This window comes from Rhinatrema bivittatum, chromosome 1, assembly GCF_901001135.1.
Source record: "Rhinatrema bivittatum chromosome 1, aRhiBiv1.1, whole genome shotgun sequence".
NCBI classification, from domain to species: domain Eukaryota; kingdom Metazoa; phylum Chordata; class Amphibia; order Gymnophiona; family Rhinatrematidae; genus Rhinatrema; species Rhinatrema bivittatum.
Genome location: NC_042615.1, coordinates 399,844,705 through 399,865,447, shown reverse-complemented (window position 1 = coordinate 399,865,447; position 20,743 = coordinate 399,844,705). Strand labels below are relative to the sequence as shown.

At 42.9% G+C, this 20,743-nt stretch overlaps 1 protein-coding gene across 1 annotated transcript in view; it reads left to right on the top strand.

The window, feature by feature from the left end:
- The window catches only part of LOC115096712 (metalloprotease TIKI1-like), a 353,606-nt gene that overhangs the window by 245,926 nt on the left and 86,937 nt on the right, over positions 1 to 20,743 (top strand). The window contains exon 3 of the mRNA XM_029611733.1: positions 2,349 to 2,495. Within this exon, the coding sequence (XP_029467593.1) occupies positions 2,349 to 2,495 (147 nt within the window). The remainder of the gene's footprint in view (positions 1 to 2,348; positions 2,496 to 20,743) is intronic.

The window sequence follows — 20,743 nt, the reverse complement described above, 5'->3', positions numbered from 1 at the left end:
ACATCGTTCCACATTCAGTCAAAATTCCGGTGGTTTTGGAATTCCTGCAGAACGGGCTACAGAAGGGATAGTCTCTCAACTCCATCAAGGTACAGGTGGCCGCATTGTCATGCTACGGAACTAAGAGCAAGAGCGGCAGCATAGCCTCTCACCCGAATGTCTCCCGCTTTCTGAAAGGAGTCAAGCAAATCCGACCACCCCTAAAGTGGCCAATGCCTCTTTGGAACCTCAACCTGGTCCTAGATTTCTTAGCAGGAGCCTCCTTCAGACCTCTTTGCGGCCTGTCTCTCCGACTATTAACACTGAAGACAGCCTTCATGGTGGCAGTCTGTTCGGCCCATCGTATCTCCGAGCTACAAGCACTGTCCTGCCGGGAGCCGTTCCTCAGACTCACCCCGGGAACCATCCAGTTACGCACAGTCCAGTCTTTCCTCCCCAAAGTGATTTCTTACTTTCATCTCAATGAAACCATCTCGCTACCATCGCCAGATGAGCAGAAGAATTTGGAAGATTCTCGCAGTCTACACCACCTCAACGTCAGCAGACTCCTAGTCCAATACCTGGAAAGGTCGGAATCTGTATGAAAGACGGACCATCTATTCGTCCTTCACAGCGGGAAGAAGCAAGGGGAAGTGGCCTCGTGAGCAACCATAGCCCGCTGGATCAAAGAAGTCATCAAGGCGGCCTACTTAGAAGCAGGCAAGCCTCTGCCTTTACAAGTCAAGTCCCATTCCACTAGAGCCCAGGCTGTGTCCTGGGTGAAAACCAAGATGCTGTCACCCGCCAAGATCTGTCGGGTGGCGACATGGTCCTCCATCCACACCTTCTACAGGTTTTACCGCTTGGATGTTCAGGCTTGAGAGGACACAGCATTTGCAAGGGCAGTACTAAGTGGGTCACGGGCAGCCTCCCACCCGGTTCGGGAGTAGCTTTTATACATCCCATTGGTCCTCAGTCCATCTGCTACACGCTAGGAAATGGAGAAATTACTTACCTGATAATTTTGTTTTCCTTAGTGTAGACAGATGGACTCGGCATCCCACCCACGGCTGCCATTATTCATGGAATTCTTGAGCGACATCACCGACAGCGAGTGATTCACGGGTAAGCCACTCTTTCCTCCAACTAATAATCCCACTAGACCAATGAGAAGAGCTTATCAAGGCACTCTCTTCGTCCCTCAAGCAAAAACATCACTAAAGATCAGAGCCTTCTCTACCTCAGGACCCACTCAATGGAACAATCTCCCACCGGACCTTAGACAAGATCCTTGCCCAATATCCTTTAAGAAAAAATTAAAAACATGGTTATTCAACCTTGCATTTCCAGACTCTGCATTTTAACTAAGCACATTTTTCTCTCTGAATGCTTTAGGACATTTATGACTATGCATTGTAAATATTTTTTAAATATTTTTTCTCTGTTCAGTTAAATTTAAATTTTAACTGTATTTGCCCTATTTACTATGTATGTTCTGAGTTCTATGTATCGCCGTTCAGGCAATTTTCTGTTCCTTGTAAACCGGTTTGATTTGTATTTAATGCAGGAAGATCGGTATATAAAAACCAAAAATAAATAATAATAAATAACTAGAACACCCATCCTACCGGGTGTCGACATTTCTCAGTTGAGGGCACTGGCGGTCTCCAGCTATAACCAATTCAACTAGTTCAAGTTAATTAAGTTAACCAAGTTATAAAAGTTAATCAAGTTATACAAATTGTAAAGTTAATCAAGTTAGTCAAATTAGTCAATCATACATATATCCACAATTGCTTTTCGAGGAGAATACTGAAGAGCTGCACTTCCTGCAGGGGTATATGTACTGGGGCTGACGTCAGATTAAAATCTGATCCGTCTCCAGCTGCTATCAGGAGTACACTCTACTCATTGGTCCTGAGTCCATCTGTCTAGACTAAGGAAAACAAAAATATCAGGTAAGTAATTTCTCCATTGACTGTTGTCACTGCGTGTAACAATACATGTTTTGTTCAATAACTCACTTACTGTGGAGACATTCTCATGGGTGGGGTCAGGTCAGGCAAAGCAACAAAATACATTGTTTTGGATTTTCAATATTACACATGTTGTTCGCGTGGAAAAAGTACCTGCAGATAAAACATGTGAAAATCTTTGCAATTACTTTTTCTGGGACAATAGTCAAAGCAAAGCTGCCTGTGTAATTTTGCTTTGATTATTAGTTCAAACCCCGTTGGTAAAAGATGCCCATGTTTTTCCACTATGCGGACAGTTTGATTATTACCCCTTAACCTATATAAATGTGTTTGTAGCTAATCAACAATGGGCAAGAAGAATCTGCAATAAAGCATTCTCTCTCATTCTGACAGGTGATTTTTGCTTTGAATCAGACGCTCTTGCAGCAGGAGAGTCTTCGAGCAGGTAGTCTCCAAATTCCATACACCACTGAGGATCTCATCAAGCACTACAACTGTGGTGACCTTAACTCAATCATTTTCAACCATGATACTTCTCAAGTGAGTCTTTCCCTCTTATGCCCTCAGATTTACTGTATCTCATAGCTCTTCCTACATTTTAGAGAATACATGGCTTTCAGAAATGACTTATTCTTTTCTATATTCCTAAAAAGTGAACACAATTATGTGAAAATATTAGCAATACAAATTTTTTAAGTGTGTTCATTTTTAACATACTGTTTTCTACATTTTGACTATGGGTGATTTGTCTGAAACTTTACAAAGCAGAATAAAAATAAATATGATCGTACTAAGCATTTTTCCTATAGACATAAAATTTTTCCTATAGACATAAAATTAATTTTCAAAAGCATTTACTTTGGTAAAAAAAATGTTTTTATGCACATAAATTGACTTTTTCAAAATTACTGCAGGGGTTGTATGCATAAAAGTATGCACAGAACGAAATCACTGTGAACCTGGAAGATGTAGTAGGCTAGATTGACAAACTAAAGAGTAGAAAATCACCTGGACCGGATGGTATGCATCCTAGGGTCCTGAAGGAACTCAAAAATGAAATTTCTGATCTATTAGTTAAAATTTGTAACATATCATTAAAATCATCCATTGTACCTGAAGACTGGAGGGTGGCCAATGTAACCCCAATATTTAAAAAAAGGCTCCAGGGGCGATCCGGGTAACTATAGACCAGTGAGCCTAACTTCAGTGCCAGGAGAAATAGTGGAAACTATTCTCAAGATCAAAATCGTAGAACATTTAGAAAGACATGATTTAATGGAACACAGTCAACACGGATTTACCCAAGGGAAGTCTTGCCTAACAAATCTGCTTCATTCTTTTGAAGGGGTTAATAAACATGTGGATAAAGGTGAACCGGTAGATGTAGTGTATTTGGATTTTAAGAAGGCATTTGACAAAGTCCCTCATGAGAGGCTTCTACGAAAACTAAAAAGTCATGGGATAGGAGGCAATGTCCTTTCGTGGATTACAAACTGGTTAAAAGACAGAAATCAGAGAGTAGGATTAAATGGTCAATTTTCTCAGTGGAAAAGGGTAAACAGTGGAGTGCCTCAGGGATCTGTACTTGGACCAGTGCTTTTCAATATATATATAAAAGATCTGGAAAGGAATACGACGAGTGAGGTTATCAAATTTGCGGATGATACAAAATTATTCAGAGTAGTTAAATCACAAGCAGACTGTGATACATTACAAGAGGACCTTACAAGACTGGAAGATTGGGCATCCAAATGGCAGATGAAATTTAATGTGGACAAGTGCTAGGTGTTGCATATAGGGAAAAATAACCCTTGCTGTAGTTACACGATGTTAGGTTCCATATTAGGAGCTACCACCCAGGAAAAAGATCTAGGCATCATAGTGGATAATACTTTAAAATCGTCGGCTCAGTGTGCTGCAGCAGTCAAAAAAGCAAACAGAATGTTAGGAATTATAAGGAAGGGAATAGTTAATAAAATGGAAAATGTCATAATGCCTCTATATCGCTCCATGGTGAGACCGCACCTTGAATACTGTGTACAATTCTGGTCGCCACATCTCAAAAAAGATATAGTTGCGATGGAGAAGGTACAGAGAAGGGCAACCAAAATGATAAAGGGGATGGAACAGCTCCCCTATGAGGAAAGGCTGAAGAGGTTAGGGCTGTTCAGCTTGGAGAAGAGACAGCTGAGGGGGGATATGATAGAGGTCTTTAAGATCATGAGAGGTCTTGAACGAGTAGATGTGACTCGGTTATTTACACTTTCGAATAATAGAAGGACTAGGGGGCATTCCATGAAGTTAGCAAGTAGCACATTTAAGACTAATCGGAGAAAATTCTTTTGCACTCAACGAACAATAAAGCTCTGGAATTTGTTGCCAGAGGATGTGGTTAGTGCAGTTAGTGTAGCTGGGTTCAAAAAAGGTTTGGATAAGTTCTTGGAGGAGAAGTCCATTAACGGCTATTAATCAAGTTTACTTAGGGAATAGCCACTGCTATTAATTGCATCAGTAGCATGGGATCTTCTTAGTGTTTGGATAATTGCCAGGTTCTTGTGGCCTGGTTTGGCCTCTGATAGAAACAGGATGCTGGGCATGATGGACCCTTGGTCTGACCCAGCATGGCAATAAAAAAAAAAAAAAAGCAATTTTGTGTCTACTTTTATATGTACTGTGTTACCAGGGGCTGAGCTGGGGTGGCGAAACCATTTACGCCCTTTTAGTTCTAGGTTTTCAGTGGACCCAAATGGCCATGTCTATTTTTCTCTGAAGAGAATTTATCATTTTCACATTAGTTTTGTTGCGCTCGGGGGTGGAATTTTGTCCTGGAGCAGGAGAGAAGGGCCTCCCGGTAGGGACCAGGAAGCACCTGCCTCCAGAGGGCGGAGCACTGGAAGAGACAGAGGCAAGGATGAGCTTCACCACTGGAAGCCTGCAGTCTCCCTGGGTGGAGCTCATAGGGACCCGGGCCACTTGGACTTAGGTGGGCCTCGCAGGGTCTCCTGGAGAGATGGTAGACTGGCGTGCCCATGGACTGCAGATGAGCGTGGTCGAGTTTGAGGCTGGAGGTCAGATGGAAAAAGGAAGGCCAGAACAGTGTAGGCAATGACAAGGCAAGGGACAGACCCAGAATCAGGATGTGGTCAATATCCAAAGGTCAGTCTGAGGAGAGGTCAGTCAGGCAGAGGTCAGGTTCCAGAGGTCAAATGAGGTCACAGGCAAGCCGAGGTCAGAAGGCAAGCAGAAGGCAGGGTGGTCAGGAACAAGCCGAGGTTAGTACCAGAGAGACAGTCCGAGGTTACTAACTGGGGGACGAACAGACGAACACAGGAACAGAAGGTTGCAGGAATGATAAGATGAAGGAACAAGGCTGGACAGAAGGTTCCTGGAAGAAAGCTGGAACAAGACTGGAACGAGACAGTACGCAGAGACAATCTAGCACATAACACAATGCGACCCGATTGCCAAGGCAAGGAAGTGCAGGCAGGAACTTCCTTAAATTGCTCCTTCAATCAGGGCGTGCCGCGGAGCTAGGACCCACCCCTGGTCCTACAAGAGGCTGGGCAGTCTGCGCGTGCATACATAGGGGCGTGGCCAACGCTACGGGGAATGCCGAGCTCCGGCATGAGGCCTGATACATAGTGGATGGCCTGGCGGCCGCCACCACAAAACACCAAGGCCTGGAGGAGCTCGCAGCTGCCGCTGGGGAGGCCAACCCGGGACCTGCAGAGGAGCCAGGAAGGTGAGCAGGCCCATGCGTGGGCTGGACATGGACGGGGCGCGCAACAAGTTTTTCAGAGAGCCCTCTTGGTTCATCTTATCTTTGTCTTCTTAGGTTCATTAGGTAGGTTTTATTGGTCATTTTTAAGTTTTTGTAATTTTTTTCTGTAGTTGCCATGTCCACTGGTATTGGTACATTGGATGTTATCAATTGAAATATTTTTGTAAAACTGAGTCATTTGATTTTGCTTATGTTATTTTTTGACTAATATACAAACAAGAGAATATGGCCAGTGGATTCAGCAAGTGCCTCCTGTGCAGTTGCATTATATCTGTCATGGGCCTAGGAGATGACCACAACATGTCTGGATGCTCCATATACAGACAGATGACCTCCAGAGGACATTGTTTCTGCTTAGAACTGATGGAAAAGCAAGTCTGGCCTATTGGCATCAAAGGGACCAGGAGCTGCCCCAGATGCTGGTGGTGCATAGTCATTGAGAAAGGATCCATCTCTCTTGACATTGAGTACTCAGAGGTCAGGGAGATAAACCATCATCTAGCATCCCCATCTGAAAAAAGCGTAGGATTTGGCTTCATCAGCAGTGGCAACAAGGAATACTATTTTTATGCATCAAGGGGGAAGCTAAAAAACATTTTGATACCACAGGGTTGCAAGCATCAATGCATCAATAGCCTTGTAAACTGAGGTCCAATCCCTGCTGGATAATCTCTTTGCATCTAGAGGAAGGGCTCCAATGCCAATTTCTAAAGAGGCATCGGGAAATGCTGCACCATTTTCAGTTTTGCATGCATCGCAGAGGAAGCTTCTCTAAAATGTAGAAATCTATCAGGGTCTAGGTACCAACAGACAAGAGATACCTTCACAGAGGCCTTGTACTCTACAGATGCATGCTAAGATCACACTATCAACCTATGGTTCTGGTGATTCTGGCTCAGAGGGTATTTCTAGGGGAATACCTATGCATCTGAGGACCACCTATGGATCTGAGGACCACTCTCCACAGGAAAGGAGAAAGTCTCCAGAGGCCTGTGCTGATTTTGTAAAGTGAATGGCAGAGGCCATTCCATTTAATTTACAGGAGGAAGAAGAGTCCAGGGCAAAAATACATGACATCCTTTAGTTCCTCAATCCCCAAAAGAAATTATGGCAGTGCCCATCCACAAAATCCTTCAGGAAACTCAGAAGAGGATATGGAAGACCCCACTCTCTCTGTCATCAGTTAAGAAGAAGGCAGACACAATATATCATATTTAAAAAGATTCCTGGATTTGAGAAACAACAACTGCCTCAGTCAGTTGCATTCAAATCCACTCTCAAAAAGAACAAGAGGTCTAGAACCCACTCTTCGCTGTCCCCAGGAAAGAATTCTTGTACCGTTGAACTTATTGGGAAAACATAAGAACATAAGATTGCCATACTGGATCAGACCAAAGGTCCATTAAGCCCAGAATCCTGTTTCCAACAGTGGCGAATCCAGATCACTAGGAACACTGAGAGGAGAGGATCACCTTGCTGGTGGCTGAAAGGAATCAGTAAGTTTTTGCTTGGGACATTGTCGTTTTTAAAAGTATTGGGGCAAAGTTAACTATTTGAGAATATTATTTAGTGTGTTTGTGCCTTTAATAGTCAGAAAGGCAGTGAATAAACAAGTTAGACTGTTTGTATTTTTTTTAAATAGTCAGTCAATAAGGTAGCTAGTAAAGCAGTAGGTAGTGTGTTTATTTTTAAAAGTCTGCAGAACTGAGTGTTCTGCAGACTTTTAAAGAACTGAGTGTTTGTATTTAATACATACTGAGTGTTTGTATTGAAAAAAAACAAACCCCAAAAAGTAGCCAGAAGCTAGAAATAAGCTAGGAGTTCAGCTCAGTTACTCACCTTGGAAAGGTGTTGAGGTAGTGTGATTGGGTTTGAATAGGGACCAACATTTGTTAATCAAGAGAGCAGTGAGTCACTCTGGCTGACTAACTGAAGTTAGACTGTATTTCCCAACCCTCCCACCCCTCGCCCACCCACCGCTAGCTCATCCCTTAATTTATAGGCAGGTGCCACTTTCACAAAAAATAAAAATAATAAACATCAACAAAAACTTTATTGAGAATTCGATCAGACCCCAGTAGACCACTACCAGACACATAGTGAATTCACTAATACATTTAGAGGACATTAGACACATTCCTACTCCCATAGCAACCTAAAACTTAACTAGGAACTGATCAAAATTGAGATGAAGGCAGCAGTCCAGCAGCAAGAAGGGGGCTTCCCAGTCTTTTGCATAGAGTGTCACATGTATGATTTTTTACCCACCGGTGAGAAGTTGTACATGTGCATGCGATGCAAAGAGCTCCTGGCTCTCAGAGAACGAGTCCGATCTCTGGAGGCTAGAGTGTCAGACCTGGAGGAGCTGAGGCAGACATAGAGGTATATAGATGAGACCTTCAGGGACATAGTAGTCAAGTCTCAACTTCAGACTAGCAGCCCTGGTGCTGCCTTGGAGGAAGAAGGTCTCATGATGGGAGAGCACCAACCAGGTACAGCAGGAAAGGATCCTGTAGCAAGGACCTGCTCTCCAGGTGATGCATTGTCCTTTCGCACTGAGGATATCTCCCCAAGGCCTACGGCCCAGGAGGGAAGGGTTAGGTCGGCCATCATAGTTGGTGATTCGATTATTAGGAATGTAGATAGCTGGGTGGCTGGTGGGTGTGAGGATCGCCTGGTAACATGCCTACCTGGTGCAAAGGTGGCGGACCTCACGCGTCACCTAGATAGGATTTTAGACAGTGCTGAGGAGGAGCCGGCTGTCGTGGTACATGTGGGCACCAACGACATGGGAAAATGTGGGAGGGATGTTCTGGAAGCCAAATTTAGGCTCTTAGGTAGAAAGCTTAAATCCAGAACCTCCAGGGTAGCATTCTCTGAAATGCTCCCTGTTCCACGCACAGGTCACCAGAGGCAGGCAGAGCTCCGGAGTCTCAATGCGTGGATGAGACGATGGTGCAAGGAAGAGGGATTCAATTTTTTTAGGAACTGGGGAACCTTTTAGGGAAGGGGGAGTCTCTTCCGAAGGGATGGGCTCCACCTTAACCAGGGTGGAACCAGACTGCTGGCGCTAACCTTTAAAAAGGAGATAGAGCAGCTTTTAAACTAGAACAAAGGGGAAAGCCGACAGTCGCTCAGCAGTGCATGATTCGGAGAGAGGTATCTTCAAAGGATACTAATGATGCATTAGAATTAGGGCATCCCGACAGTGAGGTTCCAATAATTAGTGCCTGTAACTAAAAACTCACCTGAGCTACAAAATTCTAACTTATCCCTATAAATTAAAAAGCAGAATGAAAATACAAACAAAAAACAAACTTTGAAATGTTTGTATGCTAATGCCAGAAGTCTAAGAAGTAAGATGAGAGAATTAGAATGTATAGCAGTGAATGATGACATAGACTTAATTGGCATCTCAGAGACATGGGGGAAAGAGGATAACCAATGGACAGTGCTATACCGGGGTACAATTATATTGCAATGACAGAGGAGGACACCCAGGGGGAGGAGGTGTGGTGCTTTATGTCCGGGATGGCATAGAATCCAACAGGGATAAACATCCTGCATGAGACTAAATACAAAAAATTGAATCTTTATGGGTAGAATCCCTTGTGTGTTGGGAAGACTATAGTGATAGGGGGTATACTACCATCCACCTGGTCAAGATGGTGAGACGGACAGTGAAATGCTAAGAGAAATTAGGGAAGCTAACCAAATTGGTAGTGTGGTAATAATGGGAGACTTCAATTACCTAAATAGAAATACGTGGTGTTTTTAAAGTATTAGAGAAAACTTTCACGCTGTACATGTCAAAATATTACTTTAGGAATATAAGGACCATCATACCACCCAGTGCTCACAAGTCAGACTTGCATTTCATGCACTTCATACGGGTCACTTTTAATCAATTGGTCCATATAGCTCGACTCAATTTTTATAGAATTTTTTTTAAATTATGAATTTTTTTAAAAAAGATGAAAAACTTCCCTTATTCATCCGTTGTCAGGGTCATTTTTCCATAGCTGTCGGAGATACTCGTCCGACGCGCGCGTTTCGCCAAAGTAGCTGCTTCAGAGACGTATATTCAGATTCTCCTGATCCAGCGCTTCCCTTGTTTCAACGGGGGATATAAACAGATCTTTGAGCATTAGTAGAATTCTTGCAAAAAGAACTTCAGTGGTGTAAAAGGTCCATCAAATTTTTCTAAAAAACATTAGAAGCCTAAGTCAAATTCAGCGATATTAATTTTTGTAACAAAATGTTTTAACGATGTATACTAGCAGAGGGAAAAGCAGATAAACTTACCGAACCCAACGCCGTCTCTCCGCTCAAAGTTCTTAGCGGTAGGGCGGCTTGGGTCGGTCTAGATTTAAATACAATAGCGTCTGGTATCCACCTGACAGTCAGATGATTCTTGATTTTGGCGCACAATCACCAGAAGTGAAACCATTCGATATCTTTGTTCAAGCCACCAGGAGTCACTGATTTTAATTGAAAAATCCACTTCTGTTCGCATTGTCTCAAAGTCTGTACACGATTTCCACCCCTCCAATGCTGATTAATGATTTCTAACACGGTCCATTTAATATCATCAAACTCATGTTTAAATTCTTTGAAGTGAGCAACTAGGGGTTCCTCAACTCGATTGGTATTGATGCAGCATTTGTGTTCAGTAAGACGGCTCCCATGGCAGTTCCTCGAATTTGTAGGTAAAAATCCCCATCAAACATGAAATAATTAACGTAAATTTACATTATTGAACTTCTTGAATTTACGTTAAGTAAGAATTATTTCATGTTTGATGGGGATTTTTACCTATAAATTCGAGGAACTGCCATGGGAGCCGCCATGGCTCCGGATGTGGCAAACATTTTTGTGGCCAGGTTTGAGACCCTGCATATAGAAAACTGCCAATGGAGATCTCAATTGAAATGTTGGAAACGTTACATTGATGACGTCTTTGTCATACGGGAAGGATCCCTATCAACGTTACAAGAGTTCCATTCATGGTTGAACAGTCTTGATCCCTGTTTAAAATTCACTATGGAGCATCATCAAAATCAAATCTCCTATCTAGACATTTTGATTAAGAAAAAGGATGCCGTTCTGGTCACCAGTATATTCCGTAAGCCAAATGATCGCAACAATCTTTTGAGATACGACAGTTTCCACCCTACCAGCTTTAAATCCAATCTTCCTGTGGGCCAGTTCCTCAGATTGAGAAGATTATGTGCAGATCAAGAGGACTTTAAAACTCAAGCAAAAGACATGGCTAACCGCTTTTTACAACGCGGCTATCCGACACACTGCGTCAAAAAAGCTTACCGGCGAGCGCTTTATTCGAACAGAGACTATTTGTTTTTGCCAAAAAATCCTGAGCCAGGATCGAACCCGCACACTGTGGTGCTGAAACATACCCTTCTGTCGGCCCCAATCAGCAGAGCTATGAGGGAACACTGGAAGATCATTCAACGAATTCATCCTTTATTGAATCAACCTCTGAGGATTGCGTATTCCCGTGGTAAAAACATTCGGGACCATGTTGTACGCTCAAATTGTTCTAAGCCTATACAGAACAAGGAACCTGTTCAAACATGTGACAAATGCAAATTCTGCCCTCTAAGGTCCCCTCAGACCCAAATTGTCACGGCATTGGGGAAAACCGTTCCACTACCTGATTTCTCTTGTCACTCAACCCATGCAGTCTATGCCATCTTTTGTCCGTGCCCATTAACTTATGTAGGCATGACAAAAAGAAAGGTTAAGATTCGTCTTACTGAACACAAATGCTGCATCAATACCAATCGAGTTGAGGAACCCCTAGTTGCTCACTTCAAAGAATTTAAACATGAGTTTGATGATATTAAATGGACCGTGTTAGAAATCATTAATCAGCATTGGAGGGGTGGAAATCGTGTACAGACTTTGAGACAATGCGAACAGAAGTGGATTTTTCAATTAAAATCAGTGACTCCTGGTGGCTTGAACAAAGATATCGAATGGTTTCACGTCTGGTGATTGCGCGCCAAAATCAAGAATCATCTGACTGTCAGGTGGATACCAGACGCTATTGTATTTAAATCTAGACCGACCCAAGCCGCCCTACCGCTAAGAACTTTGAGCGGAGAGACGGCGTTGGGTTCGGTAAGTTTATCTGCTTTTCCCTCTGCTAGTATACATCGTTAAAACATTTTGTTACAAAAATTAATATCGCTGAATTTGACTTAGGCTTCTAATGTTTTTTAGAAAAATTTGATGGACCTTTTACACCACTGAAGTTCTTTTTGCAAGAATTCTACTAATGCTCAAAGATCTGTTTATATCCCCCGTTGAAACAAGGGGAACGCTGGATCAGGAGAATCTGAATATACGTCTCTGAAGCAGCTACTTTGGCGAAACGCGCGCGTCGGACGAGTATCTCCGACAGCTATGGAAAAATGACCCTGACAACGGATGAATAAGGGAAGTTTTTCATCTTTTTTAAAAAAATTCATAATTTAAAAAAAATTCTATAAAAATTGAGTCGAGCTATATGGACCAATTGATTAAAAGTGACCCGTATGAAGTGCATGAAATGCAAGTCTGACTTGTGAGCACTGGGTGGTATGATGGTCCTTATATTCCTAAAGTAATATTTTGACATGTACAGCGTGAAAGTTTTCTCTAATACTTTAAAAACACCACGTATTTCTATTTAGTTCATTGCCCTCGTGGGGTTATTCATTAAGAGATTTTTTGGAATTTAGACTTCAATTACCCCAATATTGACTGGGTAAATGTATCATCGAGACACGCTAGAGAGATAACGTTCCTGGATGGAATAAATGATAGCTTTATGGAGCAATTGGTTCAGGAACCGACGAGAGAGGGAGCAATTTTAGATCTAATTCTCAGTGGAGCACAGGACTTGGTGGGAGAGGTAATGGTGGTGGGGCCGCTTGGTAATAGTGATCATAATATGATCAAATTTGATTTAATGACTGAGAGAGGAACAGTGTGCAAATCCAAGGCTCTCGTGCTAAACTTTCAAAAGGGAAACTTTGATAAAATGAGAAAAATTGTTAGAAAAAACTGAAAGGAGCAGCTACAAAAGTAAAATATGTCCAAGAGGCGTGGTCATTGTTAAAAAATACCATTATAGAAGCACAGTCCAGGTAGAAAGAAGGCAAAACAATTACCGGCATGGTTAAAAGGGGAGGTGAAAGAAGCTATTTTAGCCAAAAGATCTTCATTCAAAAATTGGAAGAAGGATCCAACAGAAGAAAATAGGATAAAGCATAAACGTTGGCAAGTTAAATGTAAGACATTGATAAGACAGGCTAAGAGAGAATTTGAAAAGAAGTTGGCTGTAGAGGCAAAAACAGTAAAAACTTTTTAAAATATATCCAAAGCAGAAAGCCTGTGAGGGAGTCAGTTGGACTGTTAGATGATCGAGGGGTTAAAGGGGCACTTAGAGAAGATAAGGCCATCGCGGAAAGATTAAATGATTTCCTTGCTTCGGTGTTTACTGAAGAGGATGTTGAGGAGGTACCCGTAATGGAAAAGGTTTTCATGGGTAATGATTCAGATGGACTGAATCAAATCACGGTGAACCTAGAAGATGTGGTAGGCCTGATTGACAAACTGAAGAGTAGTAAATCACCTGGATCGGATGGTATACACCCCAGAGTTCTGAGGGAACTAAAAAATGAAATTTCAGACCTAGTAGTAAAAATTTGTAACCTATCATTAAAATCATCCATTGTACCTGAAGACTGGAGGATAGCAAATGTAACCCCAATATTTAAAAAGGGCTCCAGGGGATATCCGGGAAACTACAGACCGGTTAGCCTGACTTCAGTGCCAGGAAAAATAGTGGAAAGTGTTCTAAACATCAAAATCACAGAACATATAGAAAGACATGGTTTAATGGAACAAAGTCAGCATGGCTTTACCCAGGGCAAGTCTTGACTCACAAATCTTCTTCACTTTTTTGAAGGAGTTAATAAATATGTGGATAAAGGTGAACCGGTAGATGTAGTATACTTGGATTTTCAGAAGGCATTTGACAAAGTTCCTCATGAGAGGCTTCTAGGAAAAGTAAAAAGTCATGGGATAGGTGGTGATGTCCTTTCGTGGATTGCAAACTGGCTAAAAGACAGGAAACAGAGAGTAGAATTAAATGGACAATTTTCTCAGTGGAAGGGAGTGGACAGTGGAGTGCCTCAGGGATCTGTATTGGGACCCTTACTTTTCTATATATTTATAAATGATCTGGAAAGAAATACGACGAGTGAGATAATCAAATTTGCAGATGACACAAAATTGTTCAGAGTAGTTAAATCACAAGCAGATTGTGATAAATTGCAGGAAGACCTTGTGAGACTGGAAAATTGGGCATCCAATTGGCAGATGAAATTTAATATGGAAAAGTGCAAGGTGATGCATATAGGGAAAAATAACCCATGCTATAATTACACAATGTTGGGTTCCATACTAGGTGCTACAACACAAGAAAGAGATCTAGGTGTCATAGTGAATCGGTTCAGTGTGCTGTGGCAGTCAAAAAGCAAACAGAATGTTGGGAATTATTAGAAAGGGAATGGTGAATAAAACGGAAAATGTCATAATGCCTCTGTATCGCTCCATGGTGAGACCGCACCTTGAATACTGTGTACAATTCTGGTCGCTGCATCTCAAAAAAGATATAATTGCGATCGAGAAGGTACAAAGAAGGGCTACCAAAATGATAAGGGGAATGGAACAGCTCCCCTATGAGGAAAGACTAAAGAGGTTAGGACTTTTCAGCTTAGAGAAGAGACGGCTGAGGGGGGATATGATAGAGATATTTAAAATCATGAGAGGTCTAGAATGGGTAGATGTGAATCGGTTATTTACTCTTTCGGATAGTAGAAAGACTAGGGGGCACTCCATGAAGTTAGCATGGGGCACATTTAAAACTAATCGGAGAAAGTTCTTTTTTTCTTAACGCACAATTAAACTCTGGAATTTGTTGCCAGAAGATGTGGTTAGTTCAGTTAGTATAGCTGTGTATAAAAAAGGATTGGATAAGTTCTTGGAGGAGAAGTCCTTTACCTGCTATTAAGTTCACTTAGAGAATAGCCACTGCCATTAGCAATGGTAACATGGAATAGACTTAGTTTTTGGGTACTTGCCATGTTCTTATGGCTTGGATTGGCCACTGTTGGAAACAAGATGCTGGGCTTGATGGACCCTTGGTCTGACCCAGTATGGCATTTTCTTGGCAGGATCCCAAGGGGTAGCTAGATTGTATGCTGCTTTTCCCAAGAATAAGCAGTGGATTTCTGCAACTTCATCTTAATAAATGTATATGGATTTTTCCTCCAGAAACTTATCCAAACCGTTTTTAAACGCAGCTACACTAATAGCCTCAGAAACACTTGTTAATGTAACCTGAAGTGGAGATAATTTTTCAGAGATAAGGTCAAGGAAGCAGTGGCTCAAATTAAGGACTTCAGACCCACTCCGTTGCCACTCCAGACCCGTCCTCCTTATCTAGGACGTATTTGAGTAGGGTACTTAAGAGACTCTCTTATTCTCGAAGAGGCGTTATGCACTGCGCCTTCATCTCCATCAGCACTAGGGATCTTGCTCTTGCCCCAAAGTCATAACCAGCATGTCAGCCAAAACTTGGAATGGGGTTTTGACTGTATTCAGAAAAGCATAGCTAGAATCCTAGTATCTGTGCCAAAGAATCTTCTTGCCAGAGGATGCTGAGATTTTACCTAAAAGGTTAGCCTAGAATAAGCTCAGATATAATCATAAATGGATACATATTACATCTATCAGAAACCCTGCCAAATTGCTCTCTGAGAAACTCTTGGTTTGTTTCTCAGCATGAGGAGCATTTATAAAAGGAACTCATCTCCATCTTAGAGGCCAATGCGTAAACCTGCTCATCGAGGGAAAGGGAGAGAGGATTTTATTCCAAATACTTCATGATTCCAAATAAAACAGGGGGATCTGAGTCCTATCCTCAATTCTGGGGACTCTCCAGATTTGACCCAGAGACACTGGAATTCCAAAGGAATTTCTGGGTCTCTGCATCAACACACTACAAATATCTGGGTGCAGCCGGGGCTCAAGCATCATGTAAGCGAGAAAGAAGATGGAGCACCAGGCGCATGCTGGAAGAAGGAACAGGGAGAACATCAGACTTACCAAGCAGCATCAGAGTGTTAGATCACACCAGAAGAAGGAGCAGGGGAACATCAGATGCATGGAGCAGGAAGGAGGGAGCAGTGTTGGCCCAAACAACAGGAAGAAAGAGGAATCTCATTGGCTGCACAGGTTTAAAGGGCTGCTGTTGCTGGTGGGTTCAGGTTGAGGGGAGAAGGATAAGAAGAGAGAGAGAGAGAGATGTGTGAAAATGGGCATTTGTTTGTATGAGGGAGTGTGTGAATGGACATGTGTATATGGGAGTGTGAGGGAGGGAGTGAGTGGAAGAGAGAGAAATGGGCATATATGGAAGAGAGAAGTGAGAATGGACTTGTGTGTGAATGAACGTGTGCATGAGAATGTATATGTGTATAATGCGTCACTATTAATCCATAACAATCTCAGGGCAACTGCAAATCAAAAGTTCTTAGCTATGCCTATATTAGACGTAAAAGCCTGGAATACATTGCTGAGAAAGGAAAAGTTCAAGATACTTTTCCTGGAAAAAGGGGACTGGCTATGCTCCTTAGATTTAAAAGACGCTTACACTCACATGCAGGTGTTTCTAGGTTACAGGAAGTATATGAGATTTGTAGTAGCAAAGCTCCAATATGCCATTCAGCTTAGCACCAGCACCACATGTATTCATAAAATATCCTGAAGTGGTTGTGATGTATATATATGTAAATTGGGGGTGCATGTATTTCCTTACGTGAGAAATTGATTGGTCAAGAGTACATCTCAAGGAGGTGCCATAGAATCATTGAGCAAAACCATCTGGGTATTGGAATTGCTAGGGTTTGTCCAAATCCTATTGGAGCCCATCATCTCAATTGGAATTTATAGGAGTTCTGCTAAATATAACTCAGGTAAAAGCCTTTCTTCTACAAGAAAGGTTCATCATGCTGATGTCTGCAGTGGTGGAAATAAAATAGAATCTAATGGCTTCAAAATGAGACATGTTGAGGTTATTGAACCTAATGGCATCAAAAGTAAATGTTACATCTCCATATGAGGCAAGCCCAATGGACTCTACAATCTTAGTGGATACAGGCCATTCAGGATCTTCAATACAGCATCCAAACCATGCAGTACCTCAGGGACTGTGTGTTGGTGGCCGATTCAATCAAATCTGGCCAGAGGAATCTCCTTCTAGATTCCTGTAACTCAAATAGTCCTAACTATGGATGAACTGCGGAACACATGTAGAGGGACTCCATCCAAGGCCTATGGTCTGCTCAGAAAAATTAAATTTCCTAGAGTTCAGGGCAATACTGTACATTCTAAAGGCTTTCAGAGATCAGTTGGTCAACAACATTGTCTTCATTCATACAATAAGGTACTAATGTTTTATGTGAACAAGCAGGCAGGAACAGGCTCATGCATCCTACATAGAAACATGGCAACAGGAATAGATCATATAGCCTATCTAGTCTGCCCATCTCTACATCCCTCCCTCTCCCTCAGAGATTCCTGGTGCTTGTCCCATTTATTTATTTTATTTATTTAAAAGTACTTATTTCCTGCTCCCTCCACAGTTCGGAACGGGGTACATTAGAATATATGGATTAGGACATAAACATACAGCATAAATGACTTGCAGCATGGGTAGGGGGTACAGGAGAGTCTTCAGGCCTGCTGGACAGCTGACTTAAAAGGAGGGATGGAGGACTGACTGACTGCAAGAAAAGTTGCTTTAAAAAGATGGGTTTTTAATGCTTGTTTGAATTCTTTAGGTTCCTTTCGACAGCATATAGATAAAGGAAAGGATAATATCGACATCCACTATAACTGCCGGGTCCCACCTCGGAACCAGTGTCACTCCCATACAACAAGTGAATCAGAGGCAGAGAAAGAACTGGGTGTAAAAGGCCGCAGCTTTATTATTATCATTATCAGTATGCATAACAATTTGGTACAAGAGCCAAGGGGCACACCTAATACCAACCGTATCAAACCCTCACTGTCCGCCATGTTACCTAGCAAGACAGCCTTCAGAACCGGCTCCCAGCTGTGCCCTTTCAAGAAAGGGGGCCAACCCAACTGGCAAAGACAACCCACCAGCTCATGCACCCACCACCTGCATGAGGTAGTACTACTGGCCTCATGACCCAACTCAAAGCTGCAGCCTCCTCACCTGAAGATGTCTTCAAGGACCTCCTGTATTGCATTATTAAACAGATCGCAGTCTATATCGGAGAGATGAATTTCTGTCGTCCCTATAAAGTCCCTCACAAGGCTCGTCCGCCCACTCGTGCAAAATGAGCCCCCACCACTAGTTTTCGCACCCATACACCAAACTGCCTGGTGATCTTTTTACTCCCCCCTCCTCCACAGTTTACTGTCACTCCATTTTGCTCGGTGTATATCAGACCACCTGGGACCCAGGCGGCAATCTCGACCAAGTCGCTTTTCATGCAACAAATCAAAAGAATACAAGACAGAGACCCCAGATCATTACCGCCCAGGTGAATAATTATGATGCCGGGCTTAGACAGTGAATCCCTCTTGATCTTCATGTAAGGTGATCCCACGACATTCCTCTCTCCCCCATCTATACAATGTGCACATCGTTCATGGCCAATCCCAGGTGTACCCATATGTACAATCTTCGGCCCTTTTTCCCACCCAGAAGACAAAGGAGTAGACATGTGAATCGTGTGCCCGATCGTCTTAACAATCGGGTTCGGCTGGAGGGAGAAAAAAATCTGATCGCTGGAGATGTGAATCGGAATCGGTTCCAATTCACATCGTAAATTTTTTTTTAGGGAGGCCCGACCCTTTAAAATTGACCCCTTACCTTCCCCCACCCCCACGAACCCCCCCAAAACTTTTTACGAGTACCTGGTGGTCCAGTGGGGGCGCGGGGACCGATCTCCTGCTCTTGGGCCATCGGCGCCAATCTGACTGCCACTCAAAAATGGCGCCAATGGCCCAATTAAAAAAAAACCCACCCCACCCTTTAAAGATGACCCCTTAGCTTCTCCCACCCTCCCGATCCCCCCAAAACATTTTAAAATTACCTGGTGGTCTAGTGATAGTCCCGGGAGTGATCTCCCGTTCTCGGGCCGTCGGCTGCCACTCATAAAGATGGCGCCGATGGCCCTTTGCCCTTACCATGTGACAGGGTAACCGTGCCATTGGCCAGCCCCTGACACATGGTAGGAGCACTGGATGGCCAGCGCCATCTTTGTATGCCATCGGGAGTAACGATTTTTCACGATAAATCGTGAAAATTTATATTGTATCGCGTACTATACCGATTTTTGACGATTTAAAAAATATCGGACGATTTTTTTAAATCGTCAAAAAACGATTCACATCCCTACAAAGGAGTGTCCGACAATCCAAAGTGTCCTTTGTCCCTGGGGTAAAACTGTAAATACAAAAATTTGAGAAACAAGTTATTTCGTCAAGTGTGATCTGCCCAAATGTATGTGTTCACTGCGTCTCACCTCCATCTACTGATTTTTGGGATAGTATCAATGCTCAAACCTGCCTGAGCCGGGCTGGTGGCCACCCCGATCCGGAAAGAATGTGTGCTGAACTCCTTGGCATTGCACCCTGATACGCTAAGAGACAAGGCCAATACTGTTGAAAATTGGTATCTGGTGAGAGGTAGGCATTCCGCATTTGATAATATATGCTTACTCCCATCGGCCAGTATTGCCAAAAAAATCAAATTCTGCACAGGGCAGGTAGCCTGTGATGCTACTCGCCTCAGGCAGATTTCTGAGCCCCGCCCCGCTTGATCTGTCTTTGATCTTTGCAAGACTATGCAGATAGATTGTTCTAACACCCTGACATTCCAAAACAATATAACTTGATAACCCATGTCCTTTTTGGATGCTGCCATCTGCTCACTGTCCCTTAGGGCACCGAAGAATGCTAGAGAGAAGGCCGTTTGAAATAATCTGACTTCAAAAGCTGAGTTGCACATGAGTGGCAAAGCCTGCCACAATCGTATCAGTAACTTGTGAGTATTGGGCATCTATGGTTGCATACCAGCCTCATCTTCCTTGCCCATCCTGTCAACATCTTCTTCACTCTTAGTCAGGTCTCCCCATTACCGAGCCTTTAAGAAGAAAATGAACCCCGCTAAATGATTCAATATGGATCCCCTTGACTTCCCTCTGTCCTTAGCCCATGATATGTATTCTACTATTAGCCACAGCCAATCATCCCAAACGCAACTTCTTAGAAATTTGGACATGACTTCATAGGCCCTACAATATGCGCCCCACATGGCTAGGGCTATCGACCACTGAAAGAAGTCTTTAACGGTGTTGTCCCAATCTTCCATAAATGGTCTGGCACCAGCACTCTTTCCTTGTCTGCTCTGGGAACCTGTTTTTGAAACAAATCCCATTTAGCTCATGACAGTGATTCGGCAATGCCATTCCATATTCCGGGCACGTGATGTGCCGTATGACAGTGTTTGAATATAAACAAGCAATAATCACCTCCTTCAGGCATCTAGTGCTTTGTTGTTTATGATGTGCACACCAGATTATTATATGCTTATTGCGTATCTTCTCACCCCAGAGGACCAGAGCAATCAGAATGGGAAAAAGCCCAACGTCCTGGGTGCCCCTTGACATAAAACAGTTCTCCTCCATTTTGTCCCTGAACCGCTTGTCATAATTCAGCCATGCCCATCCGTCATACTCCTTGTATGCCTCTAGTATAGTGTCCGCTTAGCTCAACATCAGGCCATACTGTGAGGGATCGTCCTGTCCCACGACACTTATCATCCGTAGGAAGGCCCTTGTCCAGTTGATGATATTCCTTGGTATCCTCTTATTATTATCGTCTGGTGTCTTGTCCC